At 40.6% G+C, this 19,820-nt stretch overlaps 1 protein-coding gene across 2 annotated transcripts in view; it reads left to right on the top strand.

Annotated features, from left to right (window-relative positions):
* Positions 1 to 1,326: 1,326 nt before the first annotated feature.
* CHPT1 (choline phosphotransferase 1) overlaps positions 1,327 to 19,820 on the top strand; it is a 29,920-nt gene continuing 11,426 nt past the window's right edge. Inside the window, exons 1-4 of one of the 2 annotated variants that reach the window (XM_045779652.2) lie at positions 1,327 to 1,734; positions 15,146 to 15,293; positions 15,580 to 15,721; positions 19,374 to 19,458. In XM_045779652.2, the coding sequence (XP_045635608.1) occupies positions 1,462 to 1,734; positions 15,146 to 15,293; positions 15,580 to 15,721; positions 19,374 to 19,458 (648 nt within the window). In that variant the 5' untranslated portion in view covers positions 1,327 to 1,461. The remainder of the gene's footprint in view (positions 1,735 to 15,145; positions 15,294 to 15,579; positions 15,722 to 19,373; positions 19,459 to 19,820) is intronic. The other variant, XR_006776468.2, reaches the window with a different exon arrangement.

Genomic DNA, 19,820 nt, shown 5'->3' with positions numbered 1-19,820 from the left:
GGGCCAGACTGTAACTATTCCAGTGTTTGCAGGCCTGTGTCTGTCACAAGCACTGAACTCTGCTTTTGGAGTGATAAAATAGTGTAAACAATATGTAAGGCATAAACATGGCTTTATCCATGGCACTGAAGTTAGAATTTCATATAACTTCGCATCAAAAAAATTCTTTTTTTTTCAGCCCCTTAGCTCGTAGGCTATGTTAAAACAAGTGGCGGGCTGGGTAGTAGTTTGCTGACTCCAAGGTGTCGTAATGAATCCTGTGGGACAAACTCCATCTGCTGATGGACGTTGCTTAACACACTATCTCGAAGGCAGTTTCTGAGCTTGTTCTATTAGAAAATTGCATAAAGATCAGAATCAGGAAGTGAAAAAAAGGCAAGTGGCAGGCTTATCTCAGGCTGTGCAATATGTTTATGACCCCTGCCTAAATGGCTGCATTGTGAGGTAAGGGGCTGCTGAACTACCATTGTGTGGCAAGTGTGCTTTGTCCACTTTGCAGCGGGAGGACATTGCCTGGATCTGTGTCCTCTATCCCCAGAGAAGGCTCCGTGTACAAATATCCACTGTTACTGGTATTGGATGCTCTGGAAAAAAGGGGGGGGCATTTGGGTTTCAACCATTCAGTCCCCTTGTCAGCATGTTTCCAAGTCCTGATTTTTCGTTTCAACACCTCGGTCTCTGAACCCTGAACCTTGAACCCCCAATGAGCGTTCTCTAGAGCTAATTAATGCCAGGGCCCCTGCCCTCAGGGTTGGAAGAAGAATTGTTTCTGCTGTGTGTTTATCAAGCAGGACCTCTTTTTGGGCAGACGGAGGGGGCCATCAGGCCAGCGACTCAGGACGTGCAAAGTCATGTTCTCACAAAACCCCCTCCCCCTCCTGCCCAGGCTCCGCACGCAGCGTCGTCCTGCAGTGGTTAGCCAAAAGCCAGAGCACAGCCACACTAGGAGAACAGACGTTAGAGGAACCAGCCTCTAACTGCCCAGCCTGGGACGAGTCTTTAATCACGGGAGCGCTGCCAGACGTCCCAGGAGAAGAATCGAACCTTAGAGGCAGGTGCATCAGCCCCTTGGGGAAGTCGGGTCCCTGGCACACCAACCAGAAAGTTACTGTCTGCGGGACCCTAGTGGTGACCTGCTGGCTTGCGAGAGCCGGTCCAACCCTCCCTGACACCTCGCCCGACTCCACCCAACCCCTCCCCTAGGTCCCCTCCGCGGAAGCTCCGCCCTCACCCCCACCCTCCCGGCCGCGGTCGCACCCGCGGCCCGGCCGCTCTGGGGGCGGGGGCCCCGGGACCTGGGGCAGCCCGGCCTGACCTCGACCTCGCCCGAGCCGGCCCGACCGGCTAGTCCCACCCGGTCAGCGCAGGCCCGGGCCCTCGAGCCCCTCCCTCCACCTTCTCCCCGCCCTGGCGCCCGGCACGGGCCGCGCTCCCTCGCAGCGGCGCGGCCCGCAGGCGGCCATGGCGGCGGGCGCCGGGGGCAGGCCGGCGCCGCGCTGGCTGAAGGCGCTGGCCGAGCCGCTGAGCGCGGCGCAGCTGCGGCGGCTGGAGGAGCACCGCTACAGCGCGGCAGGCGTCTCGCTGCTCGAGCCGCCGCTGCAGATCTACTGGACCTGGCTGCTCCAGTGGATCCCGCTGTGGATGGCCCCCAACTCCATCACCCTCCTGGGCCTGGCCGTCAACCTGCTCACCACGCTCGTGCTCATCTCCTACTGCCCCACCGCCACCGAGGAGGTAGGGCCCGCCGCCCGCCTGCGGCCCGCGCCTCGGCCGCGGAGTAGGGACCCCCAACTGCTGTCCCGGGAACCCCGCGTCCCCCACCCCAACCCCGCCCCAGTGCGCGGCTGTCTCGCCGCTGGAGGCGCCCGGGGAGCGGGGCTACCCCCGCGCGGCTGACCCTCCCGGGGCGGACACAGCCATGCCCCGCGCCGCGTCCGCCCCGAGACTCCCCCGGGCCACCTGGAGGCTGTCGCGCCGCTACCCCAGCCCCGGGTCCACCCCGAGCCTCCCCGGGCGGGGGAGGGGTCGTCAAGGTCATTGCCTAAGCCCCGGGTCCACTCCAGCCTCCCCCCGGCCACTGAGAGCCGGGGCCTGCCTGCCCGGCCTCCACCCCGTCCCGTGCCAAGCTGTGGGATGGACAAGCCGTCGGTTACTTTGCACACTGGGGACTGAACGCCCGCATCTCTGTCCGGCCCGGCACCAGGACTTGCGGTAGGGTTGGCCAAGCCCGAGCTACCCTTTGGACATTTTTATAATCGTCTGTTTCTCAAGGTTGTGCTAGTGATCCTGAAATTACTGGTAGCACTGATGAAAGATAAGTTACTTCCAAGAGGTAACTTCCTCTTTGCTTCGTTGACATGCAAAACAAAGGTATTAGCAAGGAGATAATCCTTATTATCACGACCCAGGGATCACAAAAGCCGACAGATTTTATTAGCAATGCTAATGTCTGAAATAAGAGTTTGTGTCTGAAATAAGAGTAAATACCGTGGGCTTTGGACAACTGTTAATCAGAAGCACCGCACCCCGTGGGCTCAGTGGGGACAGGATAGGAGACAGAGGGGTTCACTCGCATTTACAGCTTTAATGTGGAGTACATGAGATAAATACCACATTGCACATTCTATGACAGTGCTTTGTTATCTTTGCCCTCCAAATAGTGAAATCCCTTTTATAATCATTTGAGTATAGGTTCTGTGGGGAACTAACTCAAATTAAGATTGGATAGCAGGAATACAATGGAAATAATTTATGCCTTTTATACTATGCGTCCATTAAAAAAATATTTAATGGAGCCTGCGTCTTAAACATATCTTGGCAATCGATGGTTATGTTTATTACCTATGAGTTATTGGCAGATGTTTCCATTGTTACTCATTTACATATTGTTTGCAAAAAAGTAAGTTTCTTTAGTTTTTGGTTTTTGCAGCCGGTTTGCAGAATTTCCTCGAGGCCTAGAGGTGGTGCGCTAGAACGGAAGTAGCACTGAGTTTAGAAGTGGAAGGCTTGGGTTTTCCCTGCGGATCAGTTTTCCCATGTGTGAAATAGAAAATCATACCTGCCAAACCAATTTCACAAGGATGCAGTGAGGAGCAAATACTTACCTGAAGATAAATGTAGAAAATGGCGATTGCCCCACAAATTTAAAATATTACTCAACACACTAAAAACATCACTGTTAATAAAAATGTCCTGACAATGTATAATAAAATTTAGTTTTTATTGGGCCTAAATTTGGCTAACAGCACTTGGGCATTTCTGATAATTGCCAGTGGAACTGTGAACTCGATACCATTAATTTCAGAACCATTTGTTGAGCACTCAGAAAAACCAGGGCAAACAAACAAGTCCAAGAGATTCTGTTTAGTTGCGTCAAGAGGGGCCTGATGGAAGAGGTAAAATTATGATTAATTTATAGGCTCAGCCTCATTAAAAAAAAAAAGGTGGGGGGGCAGGAATCTCAGACACTTAAAAAAAAAAAGTGAAAAAATCAGAATGGCCCCAAAAGGTGGAAAAAGAGTTAAAATAATAAGATGAAACTGAGAAGAATTTCTGAAATGTATGTCATTAGACCCGCCTGCATGTGCTTCTAAGAAGCTGAAGCAGTGCAGGGACCAGCCATTATAGGATTCATAGTGCCTGTTTGATAAAATCCCAGCAACTGCAGGAAAGAAGTGTGGCAGTTGAAGCTACTTTGCTTTCAGGTCACAGAGCTAGTAAATGACAGGACCTGACAGGACTCAGATCTAAGTCGGTCTGACCCCAAAGCCTGTGTGTGTGTGTGTACACAGCACATCACCACCTTCTGGTCCAGAGTTCCCGCCTTTGTCTGTGTTGTATGCAGGAAAAATTCCTTGTGTTTTAAAAGATTTATGGGGTATGTAAAGTGCTTTCACATCCATTGTTGCCTTTGTGTTTTATATCCACGCAAGGAGGTTGGCAGGTTTTTTCCCTTCCTAGAATGGCCTTTCTGCTATTTTAGTATTTCTTCTATCCATCCGTCCTGAAGTAATAGTAGTATATATGTTTTTATTAAAAGGAAATTGGGGCACGGAGGTTAAGTGACTTTAACCTGGATTGGAATGTGTTTTCTGATTCTTAGACTTAAGAATTCTTAGTGCTTTTTCAAACTTGACAGATTGCTTCCAGAAAGGGTTAGGAAAAATACATAAGATTGCATAAGGTTTTTGAATTTAGATGTTGAGGCTTGGGTACCCATATAGGATGTAATCCTACCCATATAAGATTACATATATGCAATGCTGACTATATATCTATATGAATAATAACACGATCTATTTTTTTTGACTACTGTGTTAACTTCTAGGATATAAATGGGGATGATGGGAAGTTAATAGAAAAAAATCAAATGATTTATATTAAGTTCTACAATGGGTGCGTTCCTTTTTTTTTTTTTTTCTTTTTTCTTTTTTTCTGCAATGGTGTTCTGAACTGCATGTCATGCTACCGTTTCCGTTAGGGAAATTTCCACTCCAGCCAAATTGAACTACTTGCTATAGCAAGGATTTCTTTTTGTCCCTCTCTTTTCTCCTTCCCCTTCCTTTGTCCTGTCCTGCTTCCATCTCTCAATGCCCAGTTCTAACACGACTTCCTTATAGAATTTTTCTTCCTTCTCCAGTGTCAGTCCTCTAAACTCCAGTAAAAAATAACAATATCAACCAACATTTACTGGGTATTAACTATGTACCAGGCATTATTTCAAGGTGCTTTAGCCTATTGTCACATTTAATCTTCTCAACAACTTTATGAGGTGGTACTATTATTATCCCCTTTTATAGATTAGGAAGCTGAAGAGAAATTAACCTCTTCCAGGGTCCATAGCTTTAAATGGAGACCAGGATTCCAAGCCAGGACACTATGCTTCAGGCATGGGCTTTGTAGGTCTCCTGTGGAACTCCTCCATTTTATTTTGGTTACGTGTGTCCTTACTGAGCAGGACAACCTACCAACTCTTCAGTTCAGACAGAGATTGCCCATTTGTACATTCTGGTACTGCGCAGTGCCTTGCATAACACAGACTTAGTAAATATACTGAATTATTGCCTGCATGAATGAAATGTCATCTTGGGAGATGATGTTTTTCCACCCTTACTCAGTTTAAGCTGGTCTTGGATTAAATATTTATCGGTTGTTTGGCCTGGGAATTTTAACAAGAATAAGCAAGAGTTAGGGCTACTAGAGAAAAGAGGAACTGAGTTGCCCTCCTCCTCCCCTGGAAGAAGCGGTTCTCTCTGAATGCTACTCCCTATGGCGTCGTAGGCGCCGCATTCCCTGCTGCCTAATGGTGAAGTAGAATCACAGACTTCTACAGTTTGAAGGACTTTAGAGCTTATTTAACGCAATTCCTAAATCTGTGTACGAGAAAACCCAGTGATTCGATTCTAATTCTTTAGGCTCCAGCCTAAAGACATCCTCAATGACACATCAGTGTCATTGATTATAGCAAATAGGCGCCTAGCATAGGGTCAGGTCAGAGGGCATTAACATATTTATTTTAATGATGATAGAAAGTTGAACCAAAAAGGAGGTTTTTCTGAGGAACTCAGAAAGACCTTAAGAAATGGTTTGTTCCCTGTGGAAATAATTCAGATTATAGTTGCCTTTGCACTATGAAGTAAAGGGTTATTTGTTGGGAAATAATAAGAAAAGGCAATAATCTTTAGATTCCTACTCAGATTGTTTTCCTTCGGATGGTTTCTTCAAAATATTGTATTTCCGTTTTTATTACCCATCTCCGTCTTTTTTTTCTTTTAACCAGCTCAGTAATTTATCAAGCATCATTTATTAAGGTAGGACTCTTGTAAGGGAGTAGCCTCTCTTAATGAAACAAAATATAAACTCCCAACTCCATTCCAGAGGTGAAAATTCTAGAAAGCAGGGCAGGGAACGCACTAAAGTGAGGCAAGCAGGCACTCAGCCCTCAGGACTTGAGGCACATGCAGGACGCTGACCCTGAGGGTAAATGCAGCCTCAGCTTCTTTTTTTTTTTTTTAATTATGTTATGTCAGTCACCGTACAGTACATCATTAGTTTTTGATGTAGTGTTTCATGATTCACTGTTTGTGTATGACACCCAGTGCTTCATGGAATACGTGCCCTCCTTAATACCCATCACTGGCCTAGCCCATCCCCCCACCCCCCTCCCCTCTGAAACTGTCAGTTTGTTTCCCAGAGTCCATAGTCTCTCGTGGTTCATTTCCCCTTCTGTTCACTCCCCCTTCATTTTTCCCTTCCTTCTATGGATCTCCCTGCTATTCCTTATGTTCCACAAATGAGTGAAACCATATGATAATTGTCTTTCTTGGCTTGACTTATTTTACTTAGCATAATCTCCAGTTCCATCCATGTTGATGCAAATGTTGGGTAATCGTTCTTTCTGATGGCTGAGTAATATTCCATTGTGTATATATAGACCACATCTTCTTTATCTATTCGTCTGTTGAAGGGTGCCTCTTCCACAGTTTAGCTATTGTGGATAATGCTGTTATGAACATTGGGGTGCATATGGTCCTTCTCTTCACTACGTCTGTATCTTTGGAGTAAATACCCAGTAGTGCAATTGCTGGGTCATAGGGTAGCTCTATTTTTAACTTTTTTTTTTTTTTAAGATTTTATTTTATTTATTTGACAGAGAGACAGCCAGCGAGAGAGGGAACACAAGCAGAGGGAGTGGGAGAGGAAGAAGCAGGCTCCCAGTGGAGAAGCCTGATATGGGGCTGGATCCCAGAACGCCGGGATCACGCCCTGAGCCGAAGGCAGACGCTTAATGACTGAGCTACCCAGGCGCCCCTATTTTTAACTTTTTGAGGGACCTCTGCACTGTTTTCCAAAGTGGCTCTACCAACTTGCACTCCCACCAACAGTGTAAGAGGGATCCTCTTTCTCCACATCCTCTCCAGCATTCGTTGTTGCAGCTTCAGCTTCTGAAGCCGAGGTGGCTCACTGGCCTCACCACAGTCCCAGGCCTGTCTGGAAGGAGCTTCTGCACTAATCACTGTGGGGCTTGTCCCTTTGATTTCTATGGTTTTTCTATACTTGATTGTACAGGCTGTTCCTCCTTAGACTTTTGACCAGGCCTAGGCTCTGACCACTTGGGGTTTGCAACATTAAAGAGCAGAGCAGATGTGAAAGCACCCGGTACAGTTGACGCTGATGATGGAACTGGCCCAGGGATTCTCTTAGTAGCCCTCTCCCTTTTTGTTCCCTTGAGCACAGTGAGAGACTGGCATTTTCAACAAGAAATCTTAGTAAGTACTAAAAAAGGTTTGGGGGGGAAGGACTGTTCCCCAAAATATAAAAAGAAAGAAAATCACCTTTCAAAGTACAGATTTCTAAAGTCAGGAGAGAGCCCGTTGGTCCTGAATTGCTGGTCAAACTGCATTTGTATACACTGCGTGCTCTCCTTCCCCCAGGGCTTCTAACCTGCTTCAGTTCGTGAAAATGGGTTTGCTCTTCTCAAATGCTGGCCGGTAACCAGAGCTGAAGCCTGAAGGTCCTAGTTGAAACCAGTAAGCCCGTAGGCCCCTTCCTGATGGGTGACTGAGAATGACCTTACCCTTCCTGACCACCAGCTGCTCTTGGAGCCTTCCAGGCCTCTGGTGGGAACCCTCCCTCTGCAAACAAGGAAGTGCCCCATCAGCCACAGGCGCACAACCTCTTAATCATACCGTAGGGCTAGACCAGTGTCAGATTTGTTGGATTAAAAACGCCGTGAATTTTCTTTTAAAAATCCACTTTTTAACACCACATAGCATTACAGTTTTTCACATAGGCATGATCCATCTTCTAATTTTCTTTCTTCCTACTTCTTGTAAATGCACTTTCTGTTTTTAGGGAGAGAGAAGTCAATTGCTGTTTCGGTAATTGAAATCTCCCTGTTAGCAGCTGACCCAGTTGTTACTGGTTATATAATACCTTTTGCATATGTGTCAGCTCACACTTAAGGCCATTTAAAGCAGAGGTAATTTTTTTAAGTTTAAAAATTTATATAAATAGGCATTATACAGTTCCAGTATTTCCTAGATTTTAATTTGGGGAGATTTTTTTTTTTTAAAGATTTAATTTATTTATTTAACAGAGACAGCCAGCGAGAGAGGGAACACAAGCAGGGGGACTGGGAAAGGAAGAAGCAGGCTCCCAGTGGAAGAGCTTGATACGGGGCTCGATCCCAGAACGCTGGGATCACGCCCTGAGCGGAAGGCAGACCCTTAACGACTGCGCCACCCAGGCGCCCCTGGGGAGATTTTTACTTTTGTGTATTACCTATATATACACACTATTTTTTATTTACTATTTTTCTTTATATTAGCTTTAAATCTCTTCCTTTTTAAGGATGTGGACTCAGGGACCCCTGGGTGGCGTCTGCCTTGAGCTCAGTTCATGATCTCAGGACCCTGGGATTGAGTCCCATATCTGGCTCCTTGCTCAGCGGGGAGCCTGCTTCTCCCTCTGCCTGCCACTCCCCCTGCTTGTGCTCTTTCTCTCTGACAAATAAATAAATAAAATCTTAAAAAAAAAAAGATGTGGACTCTTTCTCAGCCTTAATATCTATAAAGTCATAGATGTGATAGCTATGCTAGCTTTTTTTATGCTAGCTCTTTTGTAAATATGTTAAAATATTTCCAAAATATATTAAAATAAAGACCTAATTATTAAAATGAAAAGTTGACCCATGAATCATCTAAAATTGTCCTTGTGGTTTCAGTAATAACAATAAGTAAAACTAACTGAGCTCCTTCCACATGCTGGGCACTTTTCTCAACACTTTCTGTGTAATACTTTGATTTTCACAGTGAGACAGGAGCAGTGATTATTTTCATGCTTGGTAAAGGGAGACTGTGGCACTGGGAGGGTAAGTAACTCATCCATACTCAGCTAGTGAAGAAAGCAAGGATCCAAGGATCTGGGAGCAGGTAGAGTCCAGATGGCACATTTTTTTTTTTTTTTAAGATTTTATTTATTTATTCATGAGAGACAGAGAAGCAGAGGGAGCCCAATGCAGGACTCAATCCCAGGACCTTGAGATCACAACCTGAGCTGAAGGCAGACCCTTAACCAGCTGAGTCACCCAGGCGTCCCAGACTGCACAATTCTAACCTCTCTGCAGGAACTACCCAGGGCATGAATTCTTCCCTTTGGAAACCATTTTACCTGATAAGGAACAATTAGATCATCTAGTAATTTAGCTTCTGTGGTATGTACATTTTAAAAACAGACAACATGCCTCATACCCTTGAGAGAATTACATTCTAATATGAAAGATGGGACCTTGGAGACTATCTAGTCTAGTGTTTTCATTTACAGAAGACTTAAGTATGTGTTCCAGAAAATCGAGTATTTTAAGGTCCAAGCTTGTAAATGAAGTTTGTCCAGTGAGCAGAAATGTGCTCACTGATCATTTTCTAAGTCTTTTCTTCCTTTTCCTGATGCATGTGTGCTCATTCAGACCCACGTATAAAGAAGAGGATAAATAATTTGTTTATATGTAAGTGTTCTCTCTGACCCAGAGTTACTTTTAATCAGAACAATTGCTATATGGCCTGGTTCAGAACTCTGGTTACCTATAATTCAAGTAACCGAAAAAGAAAAATTTCCACAAAACTTACTTTTATACGGCTCTTTTTTAATGGTGTAACTGAAAAGCGATTTAAATTTATTCGTGTTTTTTTAAACGACTAGGGGTTATGATTGATTCTTAGTAATAATTTTGTTTTCTAGAATAAACTTACATAATAACTTTTCAAGAAGAAATGCAAGATTCATCATTAGTGAAGTTACTACTTAATTGTGATACAGCCACATAATTGAATACTGTGTCATCATTTAAAAGATTGATGGTTGTCCTGGAAAGCTTCCTATGACATATTGTTAAATTCTGATTCTAAAAGATACAGTAGATACTACGAAGATTATATGAATTAAAACTTTAACTGTTAGGAGTCTGATATTACATGGAGAAGTTCTACTTTTCGGATTAGGTTCCTTCTATAGTAGTATTTTGATAAATTGCTTATGACTTTGTAATGCATAATCCAAGCCTGACTGTTCCATGCTTATGTTTACGATTTTTGAAAATAAGTTCACATGAAAAGATGAAATGGGTTGGGGTGGCTTTTGTAGATCCTCCTTCAACCCGGAGTCTCTTCTGTAATTACCCCTGTTTTGAGAAGACTCCTGGAAGGAAGGCTCCTGTGGTTCCTGGCCAGTGGATCTCCAACCTGGAGCCGGTTTTGCAGATATGTAGGTTAGAAAAAGAAGATGACAGTTTTCAGGCTACTGAATAGCTTTCAGGAGGGGGTAGAGGTGATGACAGCAGGGAAAAGAAAAGATAGGTTTGGCCCCTGTGGCCTTGGGAAGACTGGGAAGGAGTGAACTGGGTGCCGGGGACCAGTGGGCCTTCCTGGGTGTAAAAGGAAGCAAGCATCACGTGGCTCACGGCCATTTCCTCAGGCTCACTACACTTGAAATTGGATTGTGTGAGCAGGAGAGGGCTTCTCAGCAGGTTTGAAGGAAAAGCAGTCTGTGAAGTAAGAATCCAGGTCTCTGCAGCCTGTGGCATGATGGACCCCTTCTCCTAGGGCAGGGCAGAAGACCTGGGTCTGCTTACCTTGCCCGGTCTAGCCACTAGTCTCAGTGGGATGTCATCACCCCTTCTTTACGTTTTACTTTCAACTTTAATAAAAAGAACATGATAACTGCCCTGTCTCTGTGGATTGCCATAACAAATAAAATAATGCTGAAAAATGCCCTTTGTTGTACTGTTTAGGATAATGTTATTACCTTTCCAGTCTGATCTCTGTAATTGCCTGTTAATCTTCAGGTCCTGAAACAGGGATCTGGTCACTGACTCATGAGTAAACCTTGCATTTTCCAGGCCTCAACCTTCATTTTGGCCGAGACCTCCTCTCTGTTTTTCTCGTTCAAATTCCCTGCACTCTTTACCTATTTAAGCTCTAAATCTTAGCTCCTCTAGTATCCTGATGAAGTAGTTTTAAACTAGTGAACCAGTCTTCCTTTCCTTTTTCCAAACCCGCAACGGTGGTGTCCACGAGTGACCTGATTTATTTCAGTATGGATTTCCATTAACACCTTGACCTTTCAACTTGCCTGCAGCCAGTCTCCCAAATCAGAGGTCAGAATTAAGCTTTTAACTTGGCCCTTGGCTCCAGTGTCTCAGTGTAAGAAGGTTCTGTGCATGGAAAGGAGAAACGGAATACCTGTCAGGTAGATGTAGTTTTAGAAGTCTGTCATGTAGAGGGAAGATACTTGATGGAAAGTAGATAAGAAAAGTGACTTTATGACATTCCAGAAATTTTAATAACTTCGATTTCCAATTTTACATAGTTTGAAATACAGCTTTGCTCTTCTTTGGTTATCAAAATTAAAACAATATGGTTTTTTCATAGTAGGAACCAAACGGGTAAGAACTTACTAGTTTGAAAAGAGTCAAGGGGATTGTTCTCTGCAAAACACTTTGGTATTCTTTCAAAAAAGATTTGTTTTGTTTTGCTTTTTTGACTTTTGTACTGTCATAATAATTTTCAATTATGTTTTTAGTCCCCTCTTAATTGTTTCATAGTTTGCAGATAAGCCTTTAAAAACATGCTAATCAGATTTGAATGTGACATTTAAGTTTTTCATTTTTTATTAAGTTGTTTATTTTAATTCCAACATACAGTCTTATATTAGTTTCAGGTGTACAATATAATGATTCAGCCATTCTACACCTTACCCAGTGCTCATCACAAGTGCACTCCTTCATCCCTATCACCTATTTCACCCATCCCCCCAACACCCTCCCCTCTGGTAACCCTCTGTTTGTTCTCCACAGTTAAGAGTCCATTTTTGGGGTTGTCTCTTTCCCCCCCTTGTTCATTTATTTTGATTCTTAAATTCCACATATGAGTGAAATCATATGGTATTTGTCTTTCTCAGATTATTTCACTTAGCATTATACTCTCTAGCTCCATCCATGTTGTTGCAAATGGCAAGATTTCATTCTTTTTATGGCTGAATAATATTCCCTTGTATATGTGCCACATCTTCATTCATTCATTCATCTACCAGTGGACTCTTGAGCTGCTTCCATAATTTGGCTATTGTAAATAATGCTGCAAGAAACATACAGGTGCATATATATTTTAAAATTAGTGTTTTCATATTCTTTGGGTAAATACCCATAGTGTGTTTACTGGATCGTGTAGGGTAGTTCTATTTTTACTTTTCTGAGGAACCTCTGGACTGTTTTTCACAGCGGCTGCACCATTTTGCATTCCTACCCACAGTGCACGAGTCTTCCTTCTTCCCCACATCCTCACCAACACTTATTGTTTCTTTGACTATGTGCATATTCATAACTCAGGTTGCTTCTGTTCTTCAGTCGTTTCTAACTTACACTGCTTGTCTTTTAACTGGAAGAGACTCAATAAGTCCTTTTAAGCAATTAGTAGCCTAATCATTAATACTGGGCATCTAGTAGTAACAAATGATGAAACTTTTATTAAAGTTAGTTCAGAGTAAACGTCTATTTACTTAGAAAAATTGAGGAACAAGATAGCAGGTTGATTGGATATTTGTAGAATTCCCCCATAAACCATACATAGATTGGTATTTTAAAAATATTTGCCTGAAAGTATACAAAACAATTTAGTGAGAATAGCTAGCTTTTACTGAGCACTTACTGTGTGCCAGGCTCTGTATAAAGAACTGTCTAAGAATCTTTTCATCTGATAGAACTGTAAGTATTCATATCTTACAGGTGAGTAACCACAGTTTAGAGAGGTTAAGTGACTTGCCCAAGGTCCCTTGGCTATTAAATGACAGAGCCAAGGACTCGAACACAGATCTAATTTCAAAACCCTACTTCTTAATAATTTTGCTGTACTTCCTCTCTATGACATAGAAATCTGGGTTGACCATTCCTATTATCACATAGGTGAGGAAGAAGAGTATATATACAAAGTGCTTAAAGAAAAGAATGATCATTTTAAATCTTTTTCTCTCTCTTGTTCAAATTGCATCATTTCTATTCACCTGTCTTCAAGTTTACAGACTCTTTCCTCTGTCAGTTTTATCTACACTTCTGTATATAATGTTTCTCTTTTCTTCTGGCTTCTGATTATGATGTGCCTTGGTGGGTTTTTAAAAAATATTTATTCTGTTTGGTGTTTGTTGAGCTTCTTGGATATGTGAGTTTATAAATTTCATCAAATTTGGAAATCTTTCAGCTATTATTTCTAATATTTTTCTCTTCTCTCCCCTGAGACTCCAATAAAAATGTTAGACTGCTTCAGCTGTCCCACCAGTCGCCGATACCCAGATCAATTATCGGTAGTCTTTTTTCTTTCTGTGCAGCATTTTAGTTTCCATCAGTAGTCTGCATGTTTGTTGATCTTTTCTTCTGCATTGTCTAATTTCATCTAGCATATTTTACATTTCAAGTACTGTTTTTTAATATCTGTGGGTTTCACTTTAGTCTTATGTTTTCCTTCACCTTCTTGAACATGTGAAGCATATTTATAATAACTTTGAAGGGCCTCATCTAATTCCATCTAATTCCATTTTTTCCTGTCATTCCTGGGTCTGATTGTATTGATTGATTTTACTTCTAGTTGTAGATCATATTCTGCCTCTTTGCATGACTGGTAATTTTTTATTAGATGCCAAACATTGTGAATTTTATATCTTTGGGTACTAGATTTTTTTTTTTTAATCCCTTTAGGATATCATACTTTGTGTTGGCTATAGTTGAGTTAAATAGGATCAGTTGGGTTCTTTTGAGGCTGGACTTTATGTCTGTTAGGACTCTTTCAGGAGGGCTTTAGTCTCAGGCTATTTTCTCCCCACTGCTAAGGCAATAATTTCTGAGAACTCTACCCAGTGTCCTAGGTATTACAAAGTCTTTCTGCTGTGCCTAGTGGGAACATGAAAAATTCCTAGCTTTGTGTGGCCTTCAAGAATTACGTGGCCTTGTGCTGTTCAGTGTTTCTTTCCCTGGCCTTGGTTAATAGTTTTAGCTCATTCAGGCACAGGTCACTTCTCAGTCAAAGACTCAAAGGTAGCCTTCCATAAATCTTGTGTCCTCTTTTCTCTTGTCCTGTGCTCCACGAATTCTAGGTGCTTTGACCTTCCTGAATTCTGCTACGTTTCTCCTCAACATAGGAAGATGACTGGGCTCTGCTCAGGTTCCCCATTCCTGTACTGTGGTCTGAAAACTGCCTGTAGGTATGAAGCTGTAGTAGTTATAGGGCTCACCTCATTTGTTTCCCTCTGTCAGGGATCACAGTGCTGCACTGCCTGCAATGTCTGAAAACCTGTTTCATTTATTTTATTGCTTTTCTGGTTATATAAGGTGGGAAAATAGAGCCAGTCCCCTGATACTCCATCATGAATGGAAGCAGAGGTCTGTGATTTGTCTTTAAGATCTTTTTTTATTGCAAATTCTTACTGAATAATTTCAAAGCTGGTGCCATATGTAAATAATATATTGAAAGAGCTGTGGATTAGGAATTAAAATCATGATCCTAATCCTTGCTCATTTAATTTTGTGCTTCTCACAATATGGACCTCTTTGTCCCTCTACCCAGATGACTTAGAATGGTTCGTTTGATTTCTCAGTTTCGTTCTCATCTGTACAAGGAGGGTTAGGTGTAACACTCTGAGGGGATACAAGGTGAGAACACAAGAAAATATGTCAATTGGCTTAGGTTGATATTTTTCTTTTTTTTTTAAGATTTATTTATTTATTTATTTATTCGACAGAGATAGAGACAGCCAGCGAGAGAGGGAACACAGGCAGGGGGAGTGGGAGAGGAAGAAGCAGGCTCATAGTGGAGGAGCCTGATGTGGGGCTCGATCCCAGAACGCCGGGATCACGCCCTGAGCCGAAGGCAGACACTTAACCGCTATGCCACCCAGGCGCCCCTTTTTTTTTTTTTTTTTTAAAGATTTATTTATTTATTTATTCGACAGAGATAGAGACAGCCAGCGAGAGAGGGAACACAGGCAGGGGGAGTGGGAGAGGAAGAAGCAGGCTCATAGTGGAGGAGCCTGATGTAGGTTGATATTTTTCAAACAAGCTAGTTGTTGTCATTTAACAGTATTTATTATTCACATTTATTTTTAGGCACCATACTGGACATACCTTTTATGTGCACTGGGACTCTTTATCTACCAGTCACTGGATGCTATTGATGGGAAACAAGCCAGAAGAACAAATTCTTGCTCTCCTTTAGGGGAACTTTTTGACCATGGTTGTGACTCTCTTTCAACAGGTAAGTTAGTGAAAGTTTTTTTTCTTTCTGTCTTTTTTTTTTCTGATGGCTCAAAAACTAAAATGAACCGAGCTGTTTGAATGGTCAATGTTTTGGGTAGGTGTACATTTGGGAGCAAATTTGCATGGTATGTTTTGAAAGTATGTTCAAAAATTAATTTTGTTTAGTGTACTTTGTTGTAATCCCAAGATTATGTACTTTAAAACTATATTTCTAAACAGTACATGGCAATTATTTCATTAATTATTTTTAATTCTTAATGGCTCTTAAACCTGGTTTCTTTCAGTATTTATGGCAGTTGGAGCTTCAGTTGCTGTGCGCTTAGGAACTCATCCTGACTGGTTGTTCTTCTGCTCTTTTATTGGGATGTTCATGTTTTATTGTGCTCATTGGCAGACTTATGTTTCAGGCGTGTTGAGGTTTGGAAAGTAAGTATGTTTTTTAAGTTGTACATTTTAAAATATAATTCAGTTTATTTTCATAATCTTTTGTATTTTATTTCTCCCTAAGGAGGACAAAGCTTCAATCAGGAATTTAAATTATCTTTTAATTTACTGTAGCATCCATAAATGCTACACCTTAAGTCTTACAGGTATTGCGTATGTTATAAATAGCTACATATTTGATAATAATTTTTTCTCCCTTTCTCCACTTTCTAATAGCTTACTAACCCAGGCTTACATTATACGGGAGAAAGAGAAATAAGGGACCTGAATAATATAGAAAAAGAATATGCAGTACTTAAGTAAACAGCATTTGACTTATATAATAAAATAATGAAATACGGAATCTAAAGGTGCTTTTTGGTCAAATCTTCATGTGCCCAAAAAGGGGTACCCATTACATCAGTCACCAAAAATAGGTAATTGTGAGACTCTTCAGTTGTGGTAGGCAATTGGTGAGATAATGTAAAAGCACCTTGAAAATGTTAAAGCTAAACATTAGATGATATATATCTTAAATTCAACGTATGAGTGAAACTGTATGGTATTTGTCTTTCTCTGACTCCCCTCTTTCACTTAGCATTTTACCCTCTAGCTCTATCCATGTTGTTGCAAATGTCAAGATTTTGTTCTTTTTTATGGCTGAGTAATATTCCCGTGTGTGTGTGTCTCTCATATCTTCTTTATTTGTTCATCTGTCGAGAGGCTTAATTTTTATAGTATTTATATTATTGGAATACAGAAGAGAAATAGAAATACTATTCTCTTTTACTTGTGGATATTTTCATTGTTATATGTTTTATCTTTTGAAAATATGTGGATTTCAGTGCAAATATGAATTTATTACCTTGAATTAGATTATTTAAACTATAAAATATTAATAAGTATTTTTAACTACAATTTTCAACTGTTAAAGATTTTTTTTAGTAAATCAGTGACACATTAATTAATATTTTCCTTAGCACGGTATAGGATTACAGTTAAAATCTGTCTCTATATTAATGTTTGCCATGTGAGATAAGGCATATCTTATTTATAGCATGTTTGTTCTCCTGTAGCAAGTACCTTGTGCAGTTCTATAAAGCAGTGCTTAAAGCTTAATTTTAAAACCTAAACCAAGGCCAATGTTTACTTGTATCATATGCTATTTTGTTACTTACGTGTGAACATTTAGACTTGGTGTTAATTTTCTTTTATTTCAAAAGCATGAGAATTTCCATATGGTATTAGGTTCATTTCTCAAAAAACATTATGGTAAAGGACTAGTTTCTGCCCCTACCCTCAATCCATGGTGGACTAATAATTTGCAGTTTAAAAATAAAAAACAAAAACCAACTGACAAAATGCAGTCCTCAGTATTGAATACAACAAATACAAAATTACTCTGTCACGTTACCATAAAAGTTTTGAAATGCTTACTCTCAGTTTCTGTACCTATCTCATTGCAAACTGGTTACGAACCTTGTGCCACATTTTGAACAACACTGTTGTAGATTGTCCTCCGTGATACCAGTTTGGGGATTAAGGATATCCTTTAAAATCTTTTTTGGATCCAAACTTTAAAAACTTGGACCCATTATTGAGTTCTCTAAGTTTGTAAATTGTTATACAGAATATTCTTTTATTTGTCTAATATATTTTTCAAGCTTCAGCTGTTCCTTCGCAGTTCAGATGTTTAAGTATTTGGTGAGTGATTGTATTCTTTTTTTTTTTTATCATATCTGAACTTTCAGCTTTTTTTTTTTCCAGACTCAAGAATTGTCATTTATTTGGTTTATCCTTAAAAGGCAGAGAGGGAGAATGAAGCTTTGAGTTAATTTAAAATCTGTGGTATGAATGACGCATATGTGAAACCAAGGTTCCTAGCTCAGTCCTCATTTGGATCATTCATTGAGAGGGAGCTTGTTCTGTAATCCCTACCAGCTTTCCTAGTTGCTTCTGGTCACTAGTCATAACCTAGGAAAATTATGGATAATTTAATGTCGTTCTACTCCTGTTACTGTAAAAAGAGCACAGAACTTTGATAATGACTCATAAGTGTAGTAGGAAGAGTGCTGGCTCTGAGTCATTTTCCTGTGGCAATATTCAGCTGTTCCACTATAGGCATGGAAAAATCATTTCAGTTTCCCTCTCCAAAAAATAATTTATTGGGATAATGTATAGCTGATAAGACTCATAATAGATGCTCAGTAAATGTTAGTACCTTTCTTCCTTTTTCTGTACAAAGTATTACATGTTATTTTATTGTATTTACCTTTTTCAACTAACTTGCAGCCTGGAGGCCTTGGTTTGCCTGCCACTGATCTTACAAATACTGGATATCATTTTTTGTATTTTCCTTCTATTTGTGGGTTAATATTCAGTTCACCTTCTCCTACTAACTGCCCCCAAAGTAACTTAGTCTGTAAGTCTTTTCTTCCCTGTCTGGTTTTATTTTGTCACATAATTGCTACATATCTTACATTTGCAGAGCAGTAAGTATTCCTCTAGCATCTGAAGACTCCAGGGCATCCAAGCAGAGATGTCAAATAGATGGATGTAAAAATCTGGAGCTCAGCAGAAAAAAAAGATGTGGATTTGGAGATAGGGATTTTGAGGTCCTTAGCCTGTAGATGGTAATCTAAGTACGGATATAGTTGTTCAGAAAATCTAAAAGAAAAAATGGAGTTCTGGAAATAGCATTTAAGATGTGGAAGAAGCAGCAGTCTAGGAAGGAGCCTGAGAAAAGCTTCCAGCAAGGTAGAAGCAGGAGAGAGCATGGAATAAATAAGAACATAGCAAAACATTTTACAAAAGAGGGAATGATCAGCATTTTAAATATTGCAGAGAAGTTACCTGAGGTATTAACTGAAATGTATCCCTTAGATTTGACAAGTTGAAAGTCATAGTTTACCTTAAACAATTTTAGTAGAATGGGGCCAAAGACCAGACTTCAGTGGATTAAGTAGCAAACATGAGAGGAGGAAATTACAAATATAGACGGCTTTTCAGTTAGCCTGTCTATGGAGCAAAGGAGAAGAAGAGTCTATAGCTTCAGGGAATGCAGACTAGAGACTGATGTTGGTTGGTTTAGTGGGTTTTTTTAAAAAGAAACTTAAGCATGTTCATATATTAGGGGAAAAATGTCTGTGGAAACCAAAAAACTGTAGTGACCGTTAGTAACCTGATAAGGAAAGCTGCTTGAATTTTCCCTACTTTTTAAGTGAAATTCACTTGGGAGTATTTAAGAATTTGTCTTAAGTCATCTGGTTGTTTTTATATTATTATAATTTCTCCTCATCACAGGAGTAATACATGATTATTATTTAAAAATTCAAACTTTAAAGAAGTACATAAAGTAGAAAGTAAAATCCTTCTGTAATCTCAATGATAACTGCTCTCAGCAATTTTATACATGCTATACAAGCTTTTCCCCCCTGTGCATATCCGAATGTCTACCTACGTGTGAGCACATGTTGTTCGGTGGGCTTTTCACTTAATGTGTAAATTGATAATTCAGTGATGGAACTAAAGGTCAATATAAGCTAAGCCTATAAAGATTCTTACATCTTTGATATTTAACATATGGTTAACTGACTTTCACATTCAGGAATTTTATTTACAGATACCTTTTCTATTCTTCGCCCTTTCTCTTTAGAGTGGATGTAACTGAAATCCAGTTAGCTTTAGTCACGGTCTTTGTGCTGTCTACATTTGGAGGAGCAGCGATGTGGGACTCTACGGTAAAGCCGCGTATTTAAATTTATATTTACGTACTGTACCAATATTCAGAATTGGCATTGTATTTAGTAGTCATACCACTTCTTAACCTTTTTTCTTCATTTTAAAATTTTACTATCCTATGTACCTTATTTTGGCATTTTCCCCTATGCATGAATGTATTACTACATAGAAGAAAATGACCCCATTACCCTAATACAAAATTTTAACACACTAGTTGAACTACCTTTTCCAGACTAAAATTTATCTCATAAAATAGATATATAAAATAGTAAATTCAGTAAAATATTTTATGTTTAAAACTTGTCCCTCAATATAGGAAAGAAAAGTTAATAATTTGTATTTTTTATAATCTGTGAGGTAA

This window comes from Ursus americanus, chromosome 17, assembly GCF_024610735.1.
Source record: "Ursus americanus isolate L20-20 chromosome 17, mUrsAme1.1.p, whole genome shotgun sequence".
Taxonomy (NCBI): domain Eukaryota; kingdom Metazoa; phylum Chordata; class Mammalia; order Carnivora; family Ursidae; genus Ursus; species Ursus americanus.
Note: the sequence above shows the minus strand (reverse complement) of the source record. Positions and strands in the feature narration are given on the sequence as shown.